A 26,158-nucleotide genomic window follows, 5' to 3' on the forward strand; every position below is an offset into this window, starting at 1 on the left:
TCAAAGTGTTATGGTCTGGCTAAACTTCTTATTGCTTCAAGGCTCTGATTAGCGTGATCAGGGATCTGGAGGGAAGGTCATCAGAGCTTGAGCTTTTGGATAGTAATTACGCTTAAAAGTGTTCAAACCTGCTACACATCAACTCAATATGATGTCCAAAATCCAACTATCAAACCTGTCAATAATAAGATATTTAAAGGGACAGTTTACCCAAAATCAAAGGTGCATATATTTCCTCTTACCTGTAGTGTTATTCATACATCTAGATTGTTTTGGTGGGAGTTGTAGAGTTTTGCAGTTATGTGCTGTAAAGATGTCTGCCATTGCTTTAATAAAATGGAACTAGATGGGAAATGCATTTAAAATTACTCAATACAATCCACAGACCTTGTTGTGAGAAGTTTCATGTAGGAGTGATTCTCCTTTCACTGAACTATGCCCGTCAACCGTATCACCACGCACACATAGACGCGCGTCATGGACAAGCAACTAGATTAAGCTAACATTAGCTAGCTAACGAACCACTGTTTTCGTTTCCTTTCGTTTTAAAAGACATCATTAAGGCCCATATATGCTTAAAAGAAAGTGGTGGTTGGATGGCGTAACCGTGTCTGAAACCTATGGTGTATATTGATCTGACTTCAGTTCTCTGACAGCTAAACACTTTATTTGTATTTGACTGAATTGTAAAAGTAGGAAAAGCTTGAACCTCTCTCCCAAGCCCTGTTTTTCATTCTTCTCATGACTACTTCCATCGTTTTTCTACAACTGAGTGCAACACCATGAATGCCATTGGAACCACAAATGCCAACATCATGGTGGGGCTGCAGGAAAAGTGGAGCAGAAACTTCACTGGATGATGGTACTTCTACAATACTTTTTTTTGCCAGCAATACTTCTACATTATTCGTAGTAACTTGATCTATTGTAGTATAAGAATACAGATTAGAACGGAAAAGGTAAACATGAAATAGTACATTACAACACGTGTGTTTTCTACATTGTGGAATAAGAACTCAGAGCTGCCTTTATAAACTCCTAGACGTAATTATGGAATAAGAAGTTCCTATAGCCGAGTGGCTTAAAGCATTAATTATACAATGGAGTGTGTTAAATGAGAGAGCCTGCCCTCCATGAAACCGTGGAGGATTTTGACAGAAATATGGCCCCAAAAGCTTCTCCCTCGACAGCCTTCTTGCTCTGATATTATATTCATTTAAATACATTAAATCATCACTAACACCCGTGGAAGTGCAAATCCATTCTATTTTCTGTTACACTTAATTCAGACTTATTTCTAGCTTTCAGACCCAGCTCTTAAATCAATAATCATTTAGATGAGAAATTAGTGACAGAAGCCTGGCTTTTTCCATGTGGGAAGCAGAGCCGTAAAAACAGAGAGAATCAAGGCAAAATATCTAAGTACTAGTTCGAAATGGAAAGCGGAGTGAGAAAAAGCACACAACTTTTTCGATTTAACTTCTGACATGTAATTGCGAAAAGATTAACACGAGGTCGTTCTCGTAAAAGAACGTCTGTACAGACAAATTCTTCTTTTATGTTACCTGGAATATGTTGGAGAGGTCTCGCAGGTTGAAGATGTAGTGGAACTTGACTGCGGTGGGCAGGAAGGTGGAGGACACGCGTTGGTGCAGGGCCAGAGCTAACTGGACCAGGGTGGGGCAGCTCTTCTGCAGGACAGCATTGAAGCCCTCGCCTTTAAGGTGCTGAGACAGAATGGAGGTATAGATGGTGCTCAAAGCCTCGGCTCCAGGAAACGACAGGGCAAAGACGGAAAAGTGCCGCTGCGGAGGGAAATCCAGCACAAACAAGGCAACTGTAAACATGTTGCTCCTCATTAATGATGCACTCAGTTATCTTCCAGACTAAAAGTGAGGGTCACCTTGCAGGTGTTGAAGGAGCGAAGAGGGACTGTGGCTCGGTTAAGTGTGCCTTTTCAATTCAAATATGACCCTCTTTAAGTTTGACCTTTAATTTAATCACTCTGTTTCAGAAGAGTAGTCCACTAAAGTCAGTCAAACTTGGATCAGTGAGTTTGCATTGTATATCCCCATTAGAAGTCATACCCTGTTTTCAATTATATACTGTAATAATTCTGATAATTCACTGCTGTCCATACAGTGCAATTGATTCCTCATCAACATGTTAGTATAAGCCTAATTTGCTTGACGCCTGTCAAATGCTGGAAAGTCGAAGTTGATCTGATTTTAGAGGCTGTTTTCGGTGAAAGTCAATACAGTTTCTGTACAAGATATTGAAGAACATCTTGAGCTCATAACTTGGAGCATAACAAAGGTCTTGGCTTTGTCGGAATTCTATTTGTTGATTTGAAAATCATTTTTTACACCTACCATTCCATGAATTAACAGAACATAGTGTCAACATGATTGATTTTTTCTTTTTGGTAAAATGCAGCAAACAAGTTGAAGCAAATTGTATATTTTTATCTTCCTTTTCAAGCACAAACCTTTGCCAGGCTAATCAGATATTTCTGAATGACAAAATACCGGTATTTCTTTTTTAAATCTGATATCAAGTCTACATTGTATTTTGAGAAAGAGATGAAAATGTTAACGGATACTGCAAGAATAACTCTTCAGGTGAGAAAACCAAGGACGCGGTACTTGAAAGAGAGTCTCAACATTTAAATACAAAAGACTTTAACAATGAATGCTCCTCTCACATGAGTTAAGTTTAGAATGGACTGTCACGTCCCTCAACTTTTTTAGTATTAAATGTGTTGTGACTTTTGGTATAGAAAAGACATCAGTAACACAGGTTTATAATGGTTTTATTTTAAGTAAGACAGAGACTGAGTTGAGACCATTAAAGTGTAACTACAAGATCTAAGTGTCCCTTTGTTCCTGCTGCTTTTGCACCATTTAACATAGTCAAAGCCACAGTCACCTGTGCAATCAGCAGCTACCGGCACTGCTGCACTGCTATGTCTAATTCTGTCCCCAGTTTTAATAGTGAGTGTTATACCTTATACTTTGATACATCTGTATATGTGTTTTTTTTAGTGGTCATGTTGGCCCCTTTGCATGTGTGAGAGACCATCATCATTTTTATTTGGGAGAATGGGTAGAAGGGGAGACCAGTAGGTGTGGAGAAAGAACACAGTAAGCATGGAACCATACCTCATTTTCTACTCTGTTGCCTTTCAGTGCTGTTTTACACCCCTGTGAGTACTGTTGACCAAATGAATTCTGAACAAGTGTCAACGTTTGAACATAAGTTTTAATATGAATATTCCTCATCTTTTTTTTTTTTTTTTGAGAGTTGTGGGTACTGCTGGAGGCTGTAATTTCACCTGTAATTTGAGTTTAATACCTCTTATGTAGTATACATGTTTTATTGCATTATTATTTTTATTTTACCTATTTAAAATTGCTCATTTTATATGCTCCTCTATTTATCTCTGGCTTATTTCTGTCTTTGTGCTGTTATAACACCCCTAATTTCCCCTCTGTGGGATCAATAAAGGAGTATCTCATCTTATCATATCTTACAATAATAAGAAAATGTAAATGAATAGCAGCCTTATCATTAAAAGGAGCAGGTTTAATTGCCTAAACATAAGCAGACATTAATCACAGGGAGATCACGAAACACTCAGAGATGATTTTGAATAAAAATATGTTGCTCATTTAGATATGAAGAGTTGTTGACTGTTATGTACGCCATAATATCATTATAAATTACTTTATCATTTTAGTCTATTTTCTGTATTGGAGCGAGCTGAAACATGGAGGAGGTATTCACACACCACAGTAGCTTGGTTTTATTTTTAAGCAGTGATGCAGTGAGCTTATTCAGGATTCTGTAATCAGGGTAGAAGATTTAGAAGACACCTATTAATCTAAGGACTCGATAATGACCAGAGCGCATGAAAATCAATCAATTAGACTAACATGACAACTCAACACTGAATGAACACATAAACAGTTATTGTGGCATCCAATTTTCCCCGCTGTGTTTTCCTTGTTCTCTGAACTTTAGATACATCAGATCAGTTCAGTTTGAGATATTACACATGAACAAGCAAATAATGTGCCAACACCACCCTCGGGCAAACCAGCATAATTTCCTGAATTCTGCAACATAATGTTGAGACACGTTGTAATTTAGTTTTTGTTAAAGTTTCATCTAAATCCAATCAACTGTGCATGAATGGCTGCCCCAACGAATGAATGGAAAAAGAAAGTAAGGTTCTAAAGTTTGGCTAAAAAATTACAAATGAATATGGAGCAGCATATAAAGTCATCTGCTTTAATAATAGGAGACAAATATGAAGAAAAGATGATGATGACATGATAACATGTGCATGAGGAATTAGTGCACATGTAAGCTCAGCAGTGTGTTGCATAACCAGTGGAACACAATGTGCTGTGAGGACACAATGTGTGTGTGTGTGTGTGCGTGTGTGTGTGTGTGTGTGTGTGTACCTGCAGTCGTGGGTTGATGGTGAAGCTGCCGGCTGTGGGGTTCATGCAGGACACGTACTGAACACTGTGTATTTCCTTCAAAAGGAGCTTATTACGGTCATACCTGGGAGTACACAGACACACGCACAAGCGTGTAGAAAAAAAATAAATAAATCATTATTTAACAGCCTGGCATACTCACACACCCTGGCTCACATACACCTTTCCCCACACTTATTCCCGATATGGCCGCTTCAGCTCCTACTTAAGCTGCCGTGGCTCTGCAACATCCTCCTTCCTCTCAATTTCATACCTGAAATCCTCCCAGCATATCTCTAATGGGCTGACCGTGTCTAAGCCAGTCAGCCTATGTCTGACGCAGTGGAACCATGTTCAGAATGGCCTCACTGTGTCAGAGAGATGAGCAACAAAATCCTTTTAAGGGGAATCATACAACCCTACGCTCACATTTGACTTTTGACACTCATAAAAGTTGTAGCACCTTGATACTGAGCACAGGATCTGTCTGAAAACTAAAAGCCTTTCCTGTTTTCAGCAGGAAGGCTGTTCATTTGAATTATTGGGGTATTACACCTATCAGCTGCTGGCACTCTATTATCTGAATTATCCTTTTCTATGTTAATGCATGGACAAATTCTCTGAAACAGTCCATCATTTATCCAATTAAAGTTAGGAGCAATTCCACTACTGTTTTATGAAAATCACCCACATAGACACAGTCTTGTCCTCTTTAAACAGCCCAGGCATGTACTCATGTTTGCTCATACATACATATTGCATAGTTGCACATAAATGACAGCCTTACCAGTGGTTGTAGTCCATGTGTTGGCGTATGAGTGTGTGAGGTTGCACCGTGCCATATGCATCCACCTCAGGCATATTCATGTCGTCTATGAAGTAGATCAGCCGTCTGCTGCCTGGAGGCCCATAGTTGCGCCCTGCTTTCTTCTCGAGGGGCTTTTCCAACACCGCTGTGTGGGAGAGCAATGGACGGGCAAGGAGCACAAATGTAGCAAAGAAAGAATGAACATTCAGAAAAATGGAGTTGAAGAACAATATTAAAGGAGCAGGTAAGACCCTGAGAGTTACGGGTCAGTGTGGAGACATTTGGTTTAACTGAAAGAGTACATAAGCCTGTGGTCTTAACCTGGGGATCGGGACTGGCAAAAAGGGTCGCGACATGAAACCAGAAAGTCACCACTTGTAGGAAATAAGAAAAGGCACAAGTCTACTATATACAAAAACCTCTCTGTGTCTTTGCTTCTTTGATTTTGAAACAAACATTTCTTTGTGTTGAGCATTCACAAACCAAAAAACTTCAAAACTACTGATATCAGCAATGACACCAACTGAGGTGTTCAAATATAGAAAATAATGGGCTTGATCAATACATTATTGACAGTTCCTTCTTTTAGCTAACATGGAGTCAGGTCATGTTTATCAAAATAATCCAAAATCATGAGTTTGTCCCAGTGGGCTGCACTGACCTGGCCTGGTTACAGACCTTCAAATTACCTTCAACTTCACAGACAGTCATATCAAATTCTGCCATGTGGAGAAACTGCCAAAAAAATAGACTTTTGAGAAGGGAACTAGACTAGAACTCAGACTCTAAAGGCTGGGTTTAAATGGGAGGTGTTCAAACAGAGAAAATAAAAAGCTGGCTCATGTTCAGGATTTTTTTTACATATTGGAACACCTCAAAGTGCATTACTGAGTTTTTAACATGAGAAGGAGATAATGTCAGTATTGTTGCCATGGTTACACCTTTCCTAATATCTCTGATTATGGCTCCTACCTTGGAGCATAGCAGATGTGGTGTAGTAATTGAACGGGACATTTTTAATCATGTATTTCTCTGCGTCCAACGATCCCAGTTTGTCCCCGACCAGAACAGACTTCCCTGTCCCAGCATTTCCGACCAGCATGACGGGCCGACGACGTTCCAGAAGGCGGTCCATGAAGTAACGCACTCGAATGGTCTCTGTAGTGTGGACGAGACACGCCTGCACATGGAAAACAAATACACACATACAGTATACATACACATAAAACATGCAGTATGTGTCAGTTGTATGTGTCTCGTTCCTGTTCCTGTGAGATAAGACTGAAGGGTTGGCTGCATCTGACAATTACGTTAATTATCAATAAATGTGTCAAATATTTTTTTCAAATAATCAAATAGTTTTCTTTATAAAACTTGAAAACCTTTTAAAAATTCCGATCACAGGTTCCTACAAGAGACTGTCAAACGATATTACGACGACGTCACAAGTTACAATGACATAAAACAGAGAAAAGCTGACGAACTTCATGATGTGGGAGGCCGGAGCAGGAATGTTTTAGCATTTTGTTTAATAAATGAAACTGGATCTTTAAGCCAAATCAGATACCTATCTGTGAGAGTTCAAAAAAATGTAATAACAATATTTAAGCCAAGAACCACATTGTGATTAATTATGACCTTATAGAATGAATGGCTAACATGCCTGTTTTTTTTTTTTTTCATCCGCATCATAAACGTAGCCTTCACTGTTGAAAAGCACATCTGTGTCTTAAGCTGTTAAACACCCCAGCTAGTCACTAACTTTGCCTGTCAGACATTAGGTACTGTGCGTGCAGTGTGCAGTGGGTTTTTAGAGATTTTCATTGCAAACAGATGCTTGTTGTTGCTGGTGGATGAGAGCAGTGAGACTGAGCTGTTATATTTTTGTTCTGTAGGGTTGATGGGAATTGCCAAAAAAGGGTGATAATTCTCTGATTAGAGTTCCACTTTGCACTGTATGTATAGTAATTTGAAGTATTGGTAATATAAAAATAACGATGAGAGCCGATTTCACTTATTAATCATGTAAAATCCATGTAATTCCATCGAAACCTTTACCATAGCTTGTACACTCTAAAACAACCTGTTGTACCTGCAGTGGTGTATCCGTGTCCATCTCAAACTTGGGCACCATCTTGGACCAGGGTTCAAACTTCTTGCTCTCGGGGTCGATGTAGTAATCAAACACGGTGCCCTGGGATGGGAACTTGATGGTTTTGAACTCGGCAACCCACCACTTGCTGAACTCCACTCTGTAGTCAACCAGCTACACTCACATAGAGCACACACGCAGAGACACAGAGGGTAGGCGGGCAGTCAATACTCTAAAATGACTTCCTCTCTGCTTCCCCCCCCCATACAGTAGCTATGGATTTGTGCATTTGATTTACACTGGTGTGAATACAAACCAAAGGACAAATAAACGGCGACAACATAGAGATACAGCCACAGCAGTTGAAGGGTAGAAAATGAGAGATGGCAGGCCTATCTATACATCTGCCTGATTCAGACAGGAAAGCAGTCTCATCACCTGCTGGCTGGCAGATCCTCGGCCTCCTCCTTGCCTCCCCACCCCCTTGGTACCTGTCTACTCCTTTCACTACAAACTCTCCAGTCAATAAAACCACTTAACATTTAAATGCATCTGTGATGGGAAAATAAAGTGGAGTACATTTGTACCGAGGGGAAAGCAGTTTTATCCCATAACTTAGATGGACGCGCTTACTGTACGCCGCTAACTGGATTGCTTAGCAACTGCTCGCCACGGCTCTCCTGCTGATTTAAATTCAGCCAGCCTGTGTGTTGTTGAGCAGGAATGGAGTCCACTTCATTTTCAGATGGCGATCTCTCCCTTTTCAAAAATCTGCCATTTCTTCAACTGGAAATAACTTTCAAATGACTTTTCATAAATAGAGACATAAAGTTGAGTTGCATAAGAACCATCAGGGCTTGAATAGCACCCAGGAATACCCATAATGCAATTGCAAAAAGTCTTTGAGGAGAGAGAGAAAAAAAAAAATCATTCATCTGTTTCAGTTGTGTCCCATTCTTTTCTCTTTTTATGCAACCACTCAGTAGATGTCTCTCATGCCCAAAGGCCTACACAGTACCTGGTCTTGGAACATGGCTCCCCCAAAGGCCCAGACCGCAGCAAAGACAAAATAAAGCTCATAAAGTTCCTTGGCACAGTCTGGCGGGGTGTTTTCAGGAGTCAGCAGACACTCCAGTAAGTAGCACAGCATCTGGACCATACTCTGCTCAGGGATAGGGATGATCTTCTTAAACCTGAGCAAAGACAGACACATTACATCACTAGATTCAAGCATTATCACCGACTTGTGCTCCTCATTCAGCACCTAAGATAATAAAATATTAAACTATGGTTTCTGCTTAAGTTATTTAAATGGTGATACCGAAAAAATAAAACTGTTGCTTTAAAAAATAAAATTTCAATTATGTTGACATCCAAGAAAATGGATGACAATTTATCCATGAATATCTATGTGGCATTAGACTGTAGTATTGTGGTGCATTTTGTGGATTTTTGGCCTAGTAATGAGGACTAATTATTCCTCCTCTGTTTCCCTCCTCTGCTTCCTGTTTTTGTTGTCTGCTCCAATAGCATTGGTGATGGAGGTGCTGGAGGAGGCCAGTGGTCTTGTGCAGTAGAATGTAGGATGACATCCAGTTCTTCTGAGTCAGTCCCTGTTTACTTCGGCCCACTTTTTCGCAATCCCTCCCCACGTTATGTCAGCATCCTGCGTCAACTGGTCATGACTGTAAGAACGTTGTCTCATAGTGACACAGAGCTACTGAGGAGCTGTGTTACCTTGATCTGAGGGTATCCAGGCAACAGGGGAGGTACTTGTCAAAAAGTATGGTCAGGTTGGCTTTCTCTGACTGGACCTCCCTCCTGTCAATCCAGCTAGACACTGGTGGGTTCCAACCAAGGTCTGCTGGATTTATGTACAGGATGCCTAGAAAGAAAAACACGGAATCTAACATATTTAGCCATTAATTCATTACTCTCGTGTCAGTGATGACATATTTAATGATTACAGTACCTGCAATCATGGCTCAATTAACCCATTAATCCCCCCCTCACGCACCCACCCACCCACACACACACGCACACACAAACACCTCTCTTGGCTCTACATGTGTCATGTCACTTCCAAGTACTACGTATAAAGCAGCTGCTCTACAATTTGTACGTCATTTTCTGTACATCACTTGGTTTGAGGCGAAAACCGAACATTTTTTTTAGAGAAATGTACCACTGAGTGGAGATATCACTTCACTTAATATCTAAGTAATTCAAATTAAGTACACAATTCAGAGAGATAAATTCTTGTTGAATGAAACATAACAAGAATCCTAGTCTCAGCCATGCTAGCAGCTCTTCGATGGTGTACTTAGCATTTAGCTCAAAACAACACTGTATCTATCTATCAACATGCTAACATGTTTACAGTGACATTTTTTTAACATGTTAAGCTGACATTTAGCATTGTGTGTCGCATGTTCACCATTATAGTTTAGCATTTTGACATGCTACTATTTGCTAATTAGCAATTAACACAAAGTACAGCTGTTTTGAGTACATCTAAGTATTGGACAAATTGAAATTTTTAACTGCAGATGAAAAGTCAATGTATTACTTTTCATCAAGTGGGGAACATAAATGGCTCCACCAAATTTCATGACACCTGTTCAACAGACGTCCGTTGTGCTATACAGCTAGCATGGCTAGAAACTGACTAGGGCCAATTTAATCAAGACGTGTGCTCGCAGTGGTAATGTTAGTTTATCCCCGTGAGCCGTACAATGGCAACCACTGCTCCTTAGGAATGGGACATTAAAAAATACATCTATTACAACCACAATACTGTGAAGGGCAAGGACTACCTGCTCTTGATACAGTAGCAGGGGTGGCGGTACGAAGGTGGCTGATCTCAAATACCAGCCTCATGGTGGGGTTCAGAGGGATCCGCTCATTACTGGCCAGAGTCAGCACCTAACAGAAGGATACAGGACATTCACATGCAGTGTATGTAGATAGGACAGACAAAGACTGTCATTTTTTGTGCCTTTTACAGTGTTATTCTCGATTATGTCACCTGCTTTCCTCAGCTCTTTTACTATTCTCAGCATTACAGGCACACACTGACACTTATTCTCTCATCCACAAAGTACAAATAGTTTACTACTCTCTCGTGTCAGTGATGACTCAACCACATCTTCCTATTTGTATCTGAATGCTGATTTAGTGAATAACAGACAGTAAAATGTGTCGCTTTAGTGGTTTTGATACTAAATAAAAGACTCAGTTCACACATTTAAGCACACACATTCAAGTCGCTCACACCTTGTTGTCATCCATGACTGTGTTGAGTGACTCAATCCACATCGGGTCAATGTCTCCATCCAAAACAATCCACTTTGGTCCATTGTGACTGATATTGGCCAGTTCACGCATTATATTGGAGAACAGGCCTGCAGGGAGAAGGGGTTTGGATATTCAAATAAGGTCATTAAACACTTTATATTGATCAAACGTGGTTTCTGCATGAAGCCATAATTACCATCTTTCCACTCTCTGGTTGCCGGGTTGATGATGCCAAAAAGCTCATCATTGGTCACAGCCTTTGGGTTAAGATCCGCCCACACAGGCCTGCGCTTCATGTTCTGATAGGTCCTTTGCAGCGACCTCATCACCTGACTTTTCCCAGTGCCTGCATTCCCGATCACAAACACAGAGTGACGCACCGCCAGCAGTTCCTCCAGCTGCACCACCTAACACACACACAGAATGAACCATTTTATTAATGCTTTGTTTAGACCACATGAAGGACAATGATGACATGGTACACAAATAAACACTGAGCCTATTACAGTAGCAATGTAGATAATGTAGCATTTCACAAGCAACTACACTGTAGCACTCCGTCTACTGCATCTCAGTCTTAATGTGCTGCTTTATGGTGAATATAAAGTGATGTAGAATGACAGGGTGGTGTGATGCACTGCAGTGCAGCGCAGCAGCTTAATACACTGTTCACACACTGCAATAAATGACAGCAGTGGTCTTCTGGAAGGACAGATATCTGCACACTTATTGCAAAATGTAGTATAATGTTTCTATAGAAAACAAAAGATGTTCTGTATTAAATCAATGAAAAATGCATTATGACAAGCAATAAGTGAAAGTAATGTCACTGACTGCTGCTGACTGTTTTCAGTGTTTTTTGCTTGTAAATTTCATATATCCCAATTCCAGTGGACAAAAGTGGCAAAATTAAGTATACACAAAAGTCAGTATGCCTATAACAGGGAATGGAAGAGCGCATATCTTGTATCATTTTTTTCTACTTGTTGATATAAAACATAATAAATGCCAAAACTGTACAGCTTTAAGAGCGTATATATAATGTAAGGTTGACTTCTTCTGGTCACTTTGTAAACTGGTTGGTTGATACGCCCTTCTCCAACCAAATTCTCATTAATCAGACAATGGCTTGTTTTAAAGCAGTTCTGAATCCATGTATATTGTGAAACTGTTCAGATGTGTTTTTTTTCCCCATTGGCCAGTCGACTGGTTGAAGCGCGGGAAGAATTTCAGGAGACCAAGATGGTCGACTTAAGTCAGAATATGGTGCGTATTACATTCTACCAGGATGTAGTATGTAATATGGAACTGTTATCATAAAATACTTAGTCACTGTGAAAAATTTGAAAAGGATGTTTTTAAATATATAAAACAATAAAATGATATGAGGTATAAATTTTAAATGAAAGGTGTCAGCAGTTGGCTTTCTCCAGTCCTGATTACATAATGTTTCTCTACATACGACCTTTGCAATACAAAATATTTCATGTTTGGGGGCACTTCTCAAATGTCAAATAGGCACCCTCATACTTGACTGAAATTTTCTTGACTCACAATGTAAAATTTCCAGTCAATTCAGTTATGGGAGGTGACACCACAGAGTGTGTAACAGAATAACAGAGAGAAAAATGGGCGAGAGAGAGAGAGATCTCCTCCCCACTTCCACTCAAACATACAGATGGCAAGCTCAATCAATGCCATCGACCGGACTCCTCAGGGCTCCTACTCACCGTCCATTCAAGCCGAAGCGCAGGCAGCTTTATACTCTCAAAGGCGCTGGCTGATTACTGCTTTGACGTGGGGAGGACTAATGCTAGCACATGCTAACGCTAAAGGTATGCAACCCCCCCCCTCCTCCCTACCTCCCTTTCCTCCTTGTCTGAAATCAAAAGGTTGATCTCACAAACAAAGAAAGTAAAAGTTCAGACTCTGGGGGTGGATGGTTGTTATTGACCGCTCTGCCATTCTCTCTCTCTCTCTCTCTCTCACTCACTGTGTTTCTCCTCCTCTTTGTTTATTTCCGTGGCTGTCTCTCACAATGTCAGGGTTAAGTGGCATGGTGCAGCGGCAGCCTCCATTGATGGAGTGTTATTATGTGGTTCCCGTGTCTATTTGACCTGAGGCAGATTGCACTTATTTCCCCTGGTCCTACGTTCATCTGTCTCTGACATATACCGCCTTCTATCGAGCATGTGTGTGAGTGTGTGTGTTTTTATCTGTATGTGACATAATGACTAGAATTAGGTCAGCAGCTCCGGCACCTGAACTCTCATCGCAAGCAGCGGTTGGCTTTCTGCAATATTTGGCCGATTCATCCAGATGCTGCAGACTTGTCTGACACTAATGTGTATTTCCCAGGAGAACATTATGACATGAGGTAAATAGCTTTTGGAAAGAAGTAAGATAAATCTAAATGAAAGTGCTACAACTGTAATATCTGTCTAAACTGTTAAAGATGAAACCCCCGTTTGGGGACTTCGCAGATGACTTGTGTTTGCCTTCATACTTGGCTTAGCAAAACTTGTGACACACTTTTTTTAGCTGTAATAAAAACCGAATGTGATAAACTGAAGCAGACAAGCATGTCAGGAGGCCACCAAGGAACCATGTTTACTGCACCTTGAGTACAAAATTGTCCTCGGCCTGTAACTTCAAGTCCAAAATGGACTCTTTCACATGCTTCTCAAAGTCTAGGTCTCTCTTCCTGGGGACGTCCAGAGCAGGAAACAGGTCTCCGATCAGACCCATGAACACAGGCATGTCATCGGTCACAATCTTGGGGATGTTGAAGTCTCTCAGAGCTCGCATCAGCACCTGATCCTCCTCTCGGCCGGGATCTCCCCTTTTCAGAGAACCGGCCACCACCAACACTGACTTGATGGCTCGGAGGCCCCAGTCGTAGTGGTCCTTTGGTAAAGGCCAGAGAGATGTCAGTGAGCAGATGAAAACACACAGTTTTACAGCAGTATGTGTAGAGATGACTCAGTGAGATTAAAAAGGTATAGCTAAATTTAAAAAAGAAAAAAAAAAGAGCTGCGTCTATCATCTAGTAATATCATGAACCTTATCAGAGTTTATTCAGTTCACCAGTGAGATCCATCAGTCTCCAGAATGATATATTTCCCTGTAGCTGCTGACAGAGATCTGAGGAAAATTACTCACTCCATCATCTTAACATAGAAGGGCCGTGTCCCCTGTGCCATTTTAGTATCTCATTTCATTGAGTGGCCTATTTAATCAATCTGTGTGCAAATCAAAAAAACAAAGCAGCATCACAGGGTACTGAAACAGAGATGGCAATATTGCTCCATCAGTCCACCATTTTGGTCCAGACTAAAAAGTCCCAATAACTACTGGATGGCTTGTCATAAAATTTGGTTCTGATATCTTGAAACCACCAGTAGGTGTCGAGTATCAGTGAAGAATCTCAACAACTGCTGGGTGAATTGGCACGCAATACTGTGGAGGTATCTCCATGGGATGATCTCTGTACTTTTAATCCAGCAGCATCATCAGCTCACAATTTTAATCTCTCCTATAACTTTGGAAACAAAATACCTGTAAAACTACTGGCATGCTCCCTTCAACCTCAGCAGTACTTTGTGTTTAACACTTCTTAGCAAATTTTAGCATTCTGACATGCTAACCTAAGAAAGTCAGCATTGTAAAATTCATCTGCCTAACATGTTACCATTGTTATTTTGAGTAAGTTAGCATGCTGACATTAGCATATGCTAGTCTATGTGTAATCTCTTAATGTTTGTAATTTATCTCTAGAATCATTATAATGTATGAACTGGTCATTTTTATGAATCAGAGGAAACTTAGGCTGAAATAAGTCAGAACACAACCACCTTACAATATTTACTAACAGACAAGAGAAATAGTAGATGAGAGTCAGTACTTAACATTTTAAGATATGTTCGTGCAACATGTCTGCCTGTATGTCTTCACAGCAGTTGTTGGTTGGTTCAGATTGTGAAAAGCTAGTTAGCAGCTAAGAGCCAGACTGAAGTAAAATAAAACATGCTAAAAAAAACAATGCCTCCCAAGGTCTGGAGCCATGGAAGATAATATATGCAACCACAAACACGTTGTGCAACTACAACAACCTGTGTTATGTATTTATGAAATGGATCAATTGATCGATCATTGTTGACCAAAGCTTTGTTTTCTTTGGTGACTTCATTATGCGTTGGGTAAAGCTGTGCCCACACTTGGATTGAGCATACAGAAGGTCTCCTCACAACATGACATCATCTTAAATTATCTGCACTTTTCGTCCCCCTCCAATGTTTAACCCAAGTCAGAGGCTCTCACATGTCACACGTGTCTGTCACAGGTGCCTTATGTTGAAGCTCAGCACTTTATAACAGACCCATGCAGAAACCAGCTGCAGACACACTGCCGCAGCATTCCGACCTTTTTGCTGCCATGAAACTAGAGACCACAGACTTATTAGAGCATCATTTCAGCTCCCTGCAGGTTCTGATAACATCAATATAATTTACTGTGCTCTCTTAGCATGCTCTGGTGTCTGGAGTAGGTCTGCACAGGACTAGAGGCAGAACTTGTGTAATATTATATTCACAATTATGAACTACTTACTTGTTTAATTCAAGACAGTAGTTCTGTGAATCTGCACTTTCCACTGATTTGCAGTTTCAGCTCTCATGAATATAGCTTAGAGAAGCAGTCTGTTCATTACCATTTGACTTCACTGCCACTGCGTTGCTAATGTTGGAAAACTTGCAATTGAACTCTGAAGCAGCTAAAAACTATAATTAAGGTGATATTTAAAAATGTCTGAAGAACCAGAGCTTCATAAAGCAGCCATAAAAAGGAAGTAGTGTACTGTGACACTTAAATGGGTCTGTGGTCATGAGAAATTCATCCAGAACTGAGGGCTCATTATATTGCTTACCCGAGTTGAGGAGCTGCACTGTAACTGTTACTCAGCACTGCGAGTGATTTTATTGCTTTCTTAAATAATTAAAATAATAGGAAGACATGCAAAACAGGACTAAAAAAGATTAAAGAAAAATTTAGATGGAATAACATCCAAACTCCCTGTGGCTTCTTATTCATATGCACGTAAGACTTCACCCAGACAGTTCAGTCAGCTCTTGTGTGATGCCTCAGAGTCATTTCTTTATCAAATATTAAAAAGAGCATTGTGTCAGCTGTTCAGCTTTGAAGTGGAAATGGATGGATATGTCTTTTTGCAGATGTGTAACGTCAAAGAAAGCAGAGAGTACCTGTTTGGACAGCAGCTCTTTACACAGTGTGTAGAGGGTGATGAACTTCCTCGCGAGGACCCGAGCGTTAATGAAGCCCTCGGCCACCAGCATGATTTCACAGATGAGTTCGAAGTCTGGCACCACCATGGCACACGGTCTGTGGTGAAATGGTCAGAAGCTATTAAAAGGAGCTCAGATGTAGTTCATAAGCTGATATAAATACATGTTCTGTCACCTGCGGTACGCTCAATTCACTTGATTTCTGTGAACTTTTTAGTAACTTTTGAGAAAGAGCAAGCAAACGGCAGAGCAACGCCAGCTTTGATACAAAACACAATCCGTCACAATTAAACACTTCACACAGCTCTTCTCTGATGATCTCTGCTTTATGTTCTAAGCTGTCTTCCCTTAAAGGAGTCACCACATGCTCTCTCTCTCTTTCTCTGACACTCTTGCCTCGCTGCATGCACCTGCAGCCTTATGACACTTGTGTCAGGTGGAATTGACATCAACAGCTTTCACTAGAATCACTTTATAGTGGAAAAAAAAAACATTCCCTCTATCCCTTTTTAGTAATTTGATGTTTTTAACAGAATCACCACCTTGAACTTGTATGCCTCAGAACACCGGTCAGGTTGTAGTTTACACCCATGTCTGTTCAGACTCATATAATTTATGTAGTGGCTGATAGAGAGCTTCATCACATGGTGCATCAACTGAAGCTCATTATCAGCCAAACCAATGAACTTGTGGTGGACCACGATGCCTCAGATATGGGTGTTCCCACAAAGAAGCTACAAATTCTAAAACGTGGAAGCTTCACACACAAGTTCAACCCAACAGCACAGAAGATCCATACAATCAGCACAGTTTCAAGGTGGACACCTAAGATTAGATTAGATTGATATATGGGCACAATCTGCCTGGTGTTGAATAATGAACAGAAAGCATTATGTTGTGAAGCTGACCTTTGACCTTTTGGATATAAAATATCATCATGCCATAATTTTATCCTACATTTTGCGAAATTTTGTCACAATTAGCTTATCGATTCTTGATTTAAGGTTAATGAAATGTGGTTTAGCAAAAGGACGCTGAACTCTTTTTTTCCAACAATATTGTCAAGTTCCCATCTACTGACTGGTATCCCCTTCTCAATCTACTGATCCTGTTGGGATTGGATGGAGCCTGGCTCCCACTGGGTAATCAGAGAAGGACACCATACGTGTATCATAAATTTCATGACAAACTTTCTTGTTAGTGTTTTGAATTGATATAATTTAGAATCACATGACTTATTGATAATTTATACTTGCACTAATGGACTAATCATGAACCCACCAGAAAAAAGACGACGTAGTGAAGCACAGACGTGCGACTTGTGTTGGCCTACCTGAAGAGGGCCTTGAGGTTCTCAGGAAGCTCAGTCCTGCCAGCATAGCCTGGGTTCATTGTGATGAAGATGCCAACAGTTGGGCAAAGATTCACTTCCTCTCCCATGAAGTTGAACCTCTGCTTCTTATCTCGAATGGCGTCCTGTATGCTTTTAACCTGCACGTACAGAAGAATCATTTGTCACCACAAAATGATTATTTTCGCTACCAGAATTTGAACCATTTGGTCCAAAAACAAACATTTGGATAGTCAAGAAGAGTTATGTGATTAAATACTTTTCTACCCATTCAAGTTATTGGAGGGATAAACAGGAAGTTTATCAGGAGTCTCTAGTGTGCATGCTCTATAGGCCTTACGATGCAGAAGCTATGCAGAAGATTTGGCTGATTTCATAAACTTTTATCACTCATTAGCACTCACAAAAGACACTTCCAACTAATCAAACCCTCAGAACGGATGTAGCCTGAATAAGCTCATAAATGAGTCAATTTACAACAGCATGTCAAATTGATATGCGATATGCACCTTTTTCTCAGGGACACAATTTCATCAATAATATGAGCATGTTATCAGACAGGGTTTACTGGATGGATGAACTGCCAAGGCTCCGTTTGTCTACATTATGATTGAATGAGATATCAGAGACAAACTTTGTGTGTGTGTGTCTTGGCCTAAAACTCTGAATCCCAGCCTGTAAGAGGCTTTATGAATTTAACATGCGTGTGGTAAAAAAGGCGTAGCGAGTCGACAGCTGGAAAGAGGAGGAACATCTCTTCACGGGTGAGTACTCAGCTACAGATCACTCAGTCATACTAACAAAACAGGAAGAGGCAAAAACAAACAGTGCAGCTGCAGTCCAAAAACAAAAAGAACAAAAGTTTTCATGGGGACATCGGAGGAGCTTGTTTTTTATGTGAAATGACAGCAGCCCACGACTGCTCTCCTACAGGGACACAAAGGGAAGTAAAGCACATCTTAAAAAATTCTAAGAACAGACACGGTTCTGAAAGGTGTAATCCAGTGGAGCTTTGCTGTCTCTCTGAATGTACAGCCTGGTGCCAGCAGCATCAGTGCATTCACAGTCCGGTCTTACATTGGCTGTAATAGAGGCAGAACTTCACCAATTTATCTCCATATTGTTATGTGGCAGCCTTCTGTTTGTCTCTGCTTTATTTAATGTAGAATTGGTCCCGCCACCTGTGTTAGCAGACCCCGGCCGGCAGCCGAGTATGTCGCTGCGCTATGCTAGCTGCCCCCCCTTCAGAGGATGGATTAGGTGTGTGCGCCGTGGAGAGAGATGGCTCGGCGTTGGCTCCACTGAAGCAGTCTGAGCGCTGGAGCAAGCTGCCAGCTGTCACAGTAGGAGTTTGACGCTCCTCTGTTTTCAAGGTCTACTTCTTCACATATAAGTCACCGTGATTTATTATTCATTATGCCACGCAACACCTATCCATTCTACTGGCACTTTAAAATTCTTTAAGTACTGTTCCACAGCTTATGGAAGAAGGCAGCTTGACTTTCATTGTTGCTTATGAGAGACACAAGGAAGGGCAGAGAAGTCAGTGTTAAGTCTAGCAATGAATGATGATCCTTTGGAGAGCTCTGTCTCGGTTATCATCACGATCATGATCAGCGTATTTATCAGCTGTATGCATTTTGTTGTGACAGTATTGCACATGCATAAAGATATTGTCTGGGGCAACAGCATGCATGGTTTGAATACACCTGAGGGACTCAAGAAACCACAGAGAGAGGCTCTGTTTGATCCGGGATAACAGAATGCAAGATAGCAGAAAAGCTAGCATCAGCTGAAACACGCAGAATATGGCTGATTTCTCAAAAGGCTCCCGAAATCAAAGGGCCAGCTACTGTAGGTTGCTCAGAGTATACACTGTTCAGTATGGAGAGAAAAAAAAGTCTTTTTCTTAACTTCATGTCACCAAAAACGAGGAGGAGATCGAAGAGGAGAATGAAGGCAAAGGCACTACAAGAATGATACATTTCTTTCAGAGGGATTCAAGACCTGAGGTTATACTGAGGTAATGACTTAAACCTGCATTCCTTTTTTAAGGAATTAATCACCGCAAACTGCAAATGCATTAACATGTATCACCAAGTTCACATGGCTAATGTGTTAGTGACATCCAGCAGAGACAGAGCAAGGCTGGCATTCATTCGGAGCACTGTCCATCTGATCATTAAAGTCCAATATCTGCTTTTGGTTTAAGCCAACTGCTGAGAAAAAATATCTGTCTCTTCAGCTGCTAAATGCTCCACTGTGTTCATCAGCTAGTTGAGAACGGTGTCTGTCTACAATCTGGATACCTCGCCTCACCCCATCGATATCACCGATGCTCAGTAGAGGGGTACCAACAACATTCTAGGCGGTTTTAATCACCTGCTGCATAGGCTTCCTGTCCCGGGCTGTGCCAAGCCAGTTGGAGATGTTTCTCATCAGGACGCTTTCTGTTTCTCGTCTTTAAAAGTGAGAACTTGGTATGGGATTTTAGCCTTATGGTGATTTCTGTGCTTGCTTTATCTGAGTGGCAATGAGTGATGTCCATGACAGGTTCTCTCTCCAAGGAACCTCACGGCATTGAAGAACTACATTAAAAATGACAGAACAGTGTTGTTGGTGTTCTTCAGTACAATCTATAAAACACTCTGCCAACAGCCTTAATAATGACAGGTTTTTAGTAGTAATGAATGAACACCACTCTATCAGGCAACAGCCACTATTGGATGTTTTTTTTCTCCAAATGGTATTAATTTGTGCCCCTTTGTTCGCCATTTGGCCAATTTTGCCTGATGAATATTTACAGGCTACATTTCACTTAATCTGCACCTTATCCTATGTGTTTACTGTGACTTACAGTGACACAGTCCCATGGCTTGTATTAACTCAGGACAGACAAATGCCATTTCAGCTCACTACAACGAGACCGTTTTTCAGTTCCAGCTTTGTTATTACAGTCAGCTAAAAGCTTACATTTGTTTGCACAAGTGAAGACTGTTTTGTTTAAAATTAAATTATCTGAAAGACTCTTGCGGAGATAAATATGCATTATTGTGAATAAACATTACCAAGTCAAACAGACGCCCAGAGATGCAAACACTTGATTTTTGTCTTGCACTAGTGTTCAGCAAAAGAACATTAACATTAAATTCCTTCCCAGCACCATAAGCAAATCCCAGTGGCCACCAGTGATAATTGTGGCATTGTAATTATGTTAAAATGATTGGTGTTGGTTGGTTGCAAGTATACTGCAACCAAGCTCTGTGTGTGTGTGTTTGTGTGTGTGTGTATGTGACTGATTTTTTGTTTTTTGCATTGTGAGGACATCCCTCACAACTTCACATAACTCTCTGAAGGCCAAGACTGGGTTTGGAAGTTTGAGGATACGATTGAAATAAGAGTTGACATTAGGCATTTAGTTGTGACGGTAAAGGTTACAGATTTGCAAGGATCAAGGATGTACTCAAGTGTATCAACGCTGAGCAAATACTAATTCACCGAAATTATTGTAGAGCATCCTCTGAGAGTTTGTCCATTCAACGTTGCTTTTTATCAGTGCTGAAAAATGTGAGCATCATGATCACCTCCACAGGCAAGCAAAGAAAGTGGTTTTCCATCCTCAACTCTCAAATCAGATCAGAGAAGGCTCCAATTATGAAGAGGCTCTGCGGTGCAAAGGGGCCAGTCTGGGTGGATTAGTCTTATAGCTGAAGCAATTTACGTTTGCAATCATTATGAAGAGGCTATTTACCTCTGCTGGTGCTGTTTTAAAGATCTTATTTTCACCACAACTTGATTGGGATAAGGCCACTTCTCAAATAAGATGAAAACTCACACATAGTTCCAACTGCCCAGGGTGAAAATACACTCCGACTGCTCTCACAATGAAGTCTGGACCTGAATGGGATTTTGGGAGCACCTGAGGCGGAGGAAGTGGACTCCTTCTTACCTGTACAGCCACGACAGACAGCACCTCCACTGAGATCCTGTTAAACTCGTCAAAGCAGCCCCACGCCCCTGTCTGTGCCAGGCCTTTGTAGATGTTCCCGCAGGACTGTTGGACAAAGAGAATGAGAGACAGATATTCAGATGGACACAGTGGGACAGGAAGTCAGTCAGGCAGGCTCACAGGTGGAGACTGTCTGACTGATAAGGCGTGTGGCGAGGCAGACACAGACATATCGTCAATTAGACAGAAGATATATGGAAAGAGAACTGCAGTTACCACAGCAGGCTGCGAGCAGGCAAATAATAACAGGATGATACATAAACAGGGCCTCACCATAATAAAACAAAGCGTTGATGCCAAAAAGAGAAACGCTAAAATGACTACCACCCACATTTTAGTTTTTCCAACACTAACTTTAGGGCAGGTGAACAGCCCTTGGGAGAGCAGCTGGACCAGGATGAAGCAGACAGCTGACTTTTCTCTCCAATTACGGGGCAGAGGAAACCTTCTCTGACGCAAACTGGAGCTGACTGGAGGATTGATCCAACTTGTGTGTAAGTGTGCATGACTGAATATGAGTAACAGTGTGGGGCTCTGAAGTTAGCTTCTAGTGCCTGTGTTCCTCCTGGAGTATATTAGCACTTCTCTCTGATACCTTGCTGCGGTGTGTACAGCCGGAGGTGCTGCACGCCTCAATACTGTAATGATGCCCCTGTGAAGCCGGATCACAAGATTATGTTTATGTCTCCCTTGAGCACTCAATATGCAGAATATGAGTGTGTGTAAGAGTATACAAGAGCGAATAATAAAGTAAGATAGAGGTTGGGAACGGAGCGAGCGTTTTGACAAGGTTTAGCAAAGAAATAACAATCGGAGTTTAACTAAACAGTTCTTCTTTCAAGAGGGAAACATGCAAGACAGAAGATGAAAAGAAAAAAAAGATGAAAAGAGAAGAGCGCAAAGGTGAGCTGACGACTTTAATGACAAATGCACACCATATCGCTGACAAAGGCAAAGATGAAAAGAAACATGCATATTATGGAATGCACATTAGCTACGTGCGCAGGCTACAAGTCCTACATGTGCACCAATGCATGCTTACTCACCTTGTAGTCCATTTGTTCAGAGCAGTTAAAGACGTACACCATGATGCCCAGGGCTCTGCCCAGGTCTTTGGTAGTCTCAGTCTTCCCTGTGCCTGCGGGCCCTGCCGGAGCTCCACTCATGGTCAGGTGGAGCGACTGGGTCAGGGTGATGTAGCATCTAAATAACAGTTGAGAAACACAGATGCTTCGCTGATTAGAACTGGAGCCTGGCAGCTAGGAACCAAAAAACTGATTCCACTGACTGCTTTTTTATTTATTATGATATGGACAAGGCCACCTCGTTCCATTCATTCACAGTGAGGAGGCTGATTAGACACGCTGGTATATCTCAAGATCTGTTTTAGCATGCATCTACGGCAACATTAGCTCAGGGGTTAGCACGGTCACCTCACAGACACAAGGTATGTGTAGTTCTTGGTATCGAGTTTTTTCTGTGCTGTTTGCAGTTTTTATGGAGCCTAAAATGAGTCCCTGGAATACTAAACAAATGTTTCCATTCAATCAGAAAGTAAATAAAAATGAAAATAAAAACTTTACATTGGGATTCATTATATATATATAAAGAAATGTACATTTAAAACGTACCGCTCACAAACAGCTCACAAGCTGCTGTAGTAGCACCGCTGATGTATGTTTGTTTAACAAAAAAGCCTCAAGAAAACAGACACACAGCAAAGCAATACATAATGCAGCCTCTACGCTTGACTCAGATGGCTAACTCATGGTGTCTACAGCCAAACAACTCAATCAAGCAAACCAACTAATCAAGAGGCAGAGAAGGGCCAGCAAGAAAATCAGTGGGATCCATAATCAGGCGCCTCACCCTCAGTGCAACATTCACACAGTCCTGTAGCTCTGTATGTATCCAGGACAGAGAGTGAGACGAAGAGCCCAGCCCTCGCCTTGTTATTGGCTGGGGGCTAAATTCACTGCACACAGGCTTACAACCAGAAACGTTTAGAACAATTGAAAAATACAGTCAGAGGGATGGATCTCTGCAGCTCAGTGAATCATCATACACGTGTAGCTGGTCATAAGTGATGACTGAGTCTATACATTGTGGCTTTTTAGTTTGTTTGTTTTCATAATAAGAAACCTCCAGCATAGTATACCTTTAAACATTTTGTGAAATAAGTTTGCGTTCCTTCTATGAGTCGAATGAAAAGATCAGTGGTGCTTTAATGTCTCTGTCTAAAGTGTCAGGCTGGCAGCCAATTAGCGGAAACAGTGGGAAACAGCTACCCCGGCCCTGTCCGATGTTCAAAAACACACCCAATATATTGGAGACCGGCTGTTGCTGAATATTATTTGTTTAATCCACACAAAAACAGCAACAGGAAAAGGCTTGCTGTTTTAGACAAATTAGATGCCATTTTTTGGGGGGTTTTTTTACATTTCTGTCTCTGGGCAGATTTAACAAATTAAAAATATGTTGATTAGTGAGCTTTTAAGGCTTTAATGGGTGTACTCAGACAGAGGCAGGTTTGCTGTTTGCTATCTGCTTTTTATGCTAAGCTAAGCTTATTCCCTATTGATTAGCTCTATACTTATACATGAATGGTGGTGGTGTTAATTTATCATTTCACCTTGGAAAGAAAGTAAAAACAGTAAAATCATAGTTTCAAATGCTGGACTATTGCTTTCATGTAAAGGGAGTGAAAACAATTGTTAATTGCCAGGTTGTAATGTCTATTTCTTTTGTGCAGTAGTTTAAATTTATTATTGAATCAATCAGAAGCAATTTTAATAAGGTTAAATACTTTCTAAGAGCCTTTAAACACTGACAAAATGACAACTCATTAGTCTGGTTGCACACTCCATACTCAACCAAACCATAATCAAGCCCAGCTGTGTGGCAAAATATTTTTTATTTTTTATTTTTTTTGATTGAGGTGGAGTGCAAAACCTTCAAAGAGAAATTACACAGATGGTTTCAACAGGTGAGCAGAGTGCAGAGTGGAATTCAACAGGTGGAAGATCAGCATAACATGACATCCAATCTCCTGGACTCAAACCACTGAAATACTAAAAGGCCGCACACAAAGGATGCTCTCCTCTGACGCTCTCCTCGAATCAAAGGTCTCCATCCAGCTTAACTTTAGATAAATGCATCTTGGACAAAGATTTTATTTCTACAGCAGCATTACAAAAACTGCACACAGCACAAATAACAAATCCTGAGTTGACACAGCCTTGCAACAAGAACTGACACTGTCTCAGTGTCGCCTCAGCCGTCATCATACATAACCTCATTATATGATAATATAATCTGCTCCTGTGCTTTGATTATCACACAGGCTGATTAGCCACACCAGTGATTGCTTCTCCTGCAGAACCTGTCAGGACTAACAAACAGTCAGCCCATCTAGTATCAATAAAAACCAGCAGCATCAGGGATGTGAACTGATGGAGACAATCAGGACTTTATTGATCAGGGTAATAAACACAATGGTTTGCCTTGAATATCAATACAGCAATGATTTTAATGAGCTGCTGGTTAATGAATGATGTATGGAAAGGGTAAATCTTGGAAAGCATAACGACAGACAGAAGCTCAGAGAAGACAAATGATCCCATCTGTATACAGTGTATCATCCGTATACCAGTGCCAACAGGCTTTATGGCTCTCTTTTGAAATATGGCCAAAAATCTCACAATCAGTCCTCTAGGAGGCTGGATAAGGATGTCCTGCACAGAATAACTAAAGCCAGATAGAAGACAAGAGTGTGAAGCCGAACTGGGGGGCTGTGACAAGGTGACTTGCTTTATTACAGTGTTTTTTAAAAGAAACACCTGAGACATACAGACATACATCAGTCTGTACGTCTCATGTATGACTCATTCTCCCTCCATTCCTTTGGTGTGTGTTTGTGTGTGCGTGATCTGGGTAAAATATTCCTGACATTTTGCATAACGTCGCTGCTTTGGAGATTCTGCAGTAAGTATTGAGCGAATGCTAACCATGTGCCGATAACGGTCCTGCTTGTATGGATTAGCGAATGTGATTCCTTCGGCCTAATTATCCCGCTGCAGAAGGTGAGCAGACCATACTGACTACAGCCAGCTTGCAGTAAACAAGCTTGTTTAAGTCCTGTATTCATTCCAGTTTCAGCTGCACATGCTGCACATGCATGGCAATGGTTTGGTGATTTTCTTGGTTTGTACCCCAGACAATTAGATGGTTCAGGCTAGTGTTTAAAAATATAAAGGGTGAGTTCACCCAAATTATATCCATATAAAGTTCTGCTTGCTTTCTCAGTTCTTCTAAGCAGAGCTTCAAAACATTTCTGTTTACTAGCACTTTTTAAGTTAAATTTGGTGCTATTAATATTTATTGATATCCTGCATATGCTGCAATTTTTATGGTTTGTTTAGTACATTTTAATAATTTATTACTCATCTATTTTATTGTATTTATTTTCATTAGCTTTATTTAAATAATATGAAGTGAAAAATGTTATACACTTCACTTGAATAGCAGTAAGTGTCAAAATGTTGTTTTTTTTTGGGTGAACTGATCCTTTAAAATCCTACAGGATATACTCAAACATGCATGATGTCAAACTGTAAACAAGCCTTTTATTTGCAGCTATGTGACATTTGGTGATATCCTGTTTTCACTTGGCAGCATCAACACGTATTCTTTTCTTGGTGGTTTCATGGAGCAAATATGTTTCTAGCCGTTTCCTCAAGTTGTGGATTAAAGGATTTGACACCCAGCCCCTTGGTCCATGGTCCATTGTTGAAATGAAAGCCAGTGGCAAACTG

The 26,158-nt window shown here is 40.8% G+C and overlaps 1 protein-coding gene across 4 annotated transcripts in view; it reads right to left on the reverse strand.

Annotated features, from left to right (window-relative positions):
* The window catches only part of dnah9 (dynein, axonemal, heavy chain 9), a 120,214-nt gene that overhangs the window by 62,837 nt on the left and 31,219 nt on the right, over positions 1-26,158 (reverse strand). For all 4 annotated transcript variants that reach the window (XM_046376223.1, XM_046376225.1, XM_046376224.1 and 1 more), the window contains 15 exons: positions 22,391-22,547; positions 21,285-21,389; positions 17,318-17,475; positions 15,943-16,081; positions 13,304-13,591; positions 10,881-11,091; positions 10,664-10,791; positions 10,204-10,312; positions 9,125-9,272; positions 8,406-8,580; positions 7,388-7,561; positions 6,268-6,475; positions 5,275-5,440; positions 4,470-4,572; positions 1,566-1,805 (listed from right to left, as the gene is read on the reverse strand). In XM_046376223.1, coding sequence (XP_046232179.1) covers positions 1,566-1,805; positions 4,470-4,572; positions 5,275-5,440; positions 6,268-6,475; positions 7,388-7,561; positions 8,406-8,580; positions 9,125-9,272; positions 10,204-10,312; positions 10,664-10,791; positions 10,881-11,091; positions 13,304-13,591; positions 15,943-16,081; positions 17,318-17,475; positions 21,285-21,389; positions 22,391-22,547 — 2,509 coding nt within the window. The remainder of the gene's footprint in view (positions 1-1,565; positions 1,806-4,469; positions 4,573-5,274; positions 5,441-6,267; positions 6,476-7,387; positions 7,562-8,405; positions 8,581-9,124; positions 9,273-10,203; positions 10,313-10,663; positions 10,792-10,880; positions 11,092-13,303; positions 13,592-15,942; positions 16,082-17,317; positions 17,476-21,284; positions 21,390-22,390; positions 22,548-26,158) is intronic.

Source organism: Scatophagus argus, chromosome 21 (assembly GCF_020382885.2).
Source record: "Scatophagus argus isolate fScaArg1 chromosome 21, fScaArg1.pri, whole genome shotgun sequence".
NCBI lineage: Eukaryota > Metazoa > Chordata > Actinopteri > Scatophagidae > Scatophagus > Scatophagus argus.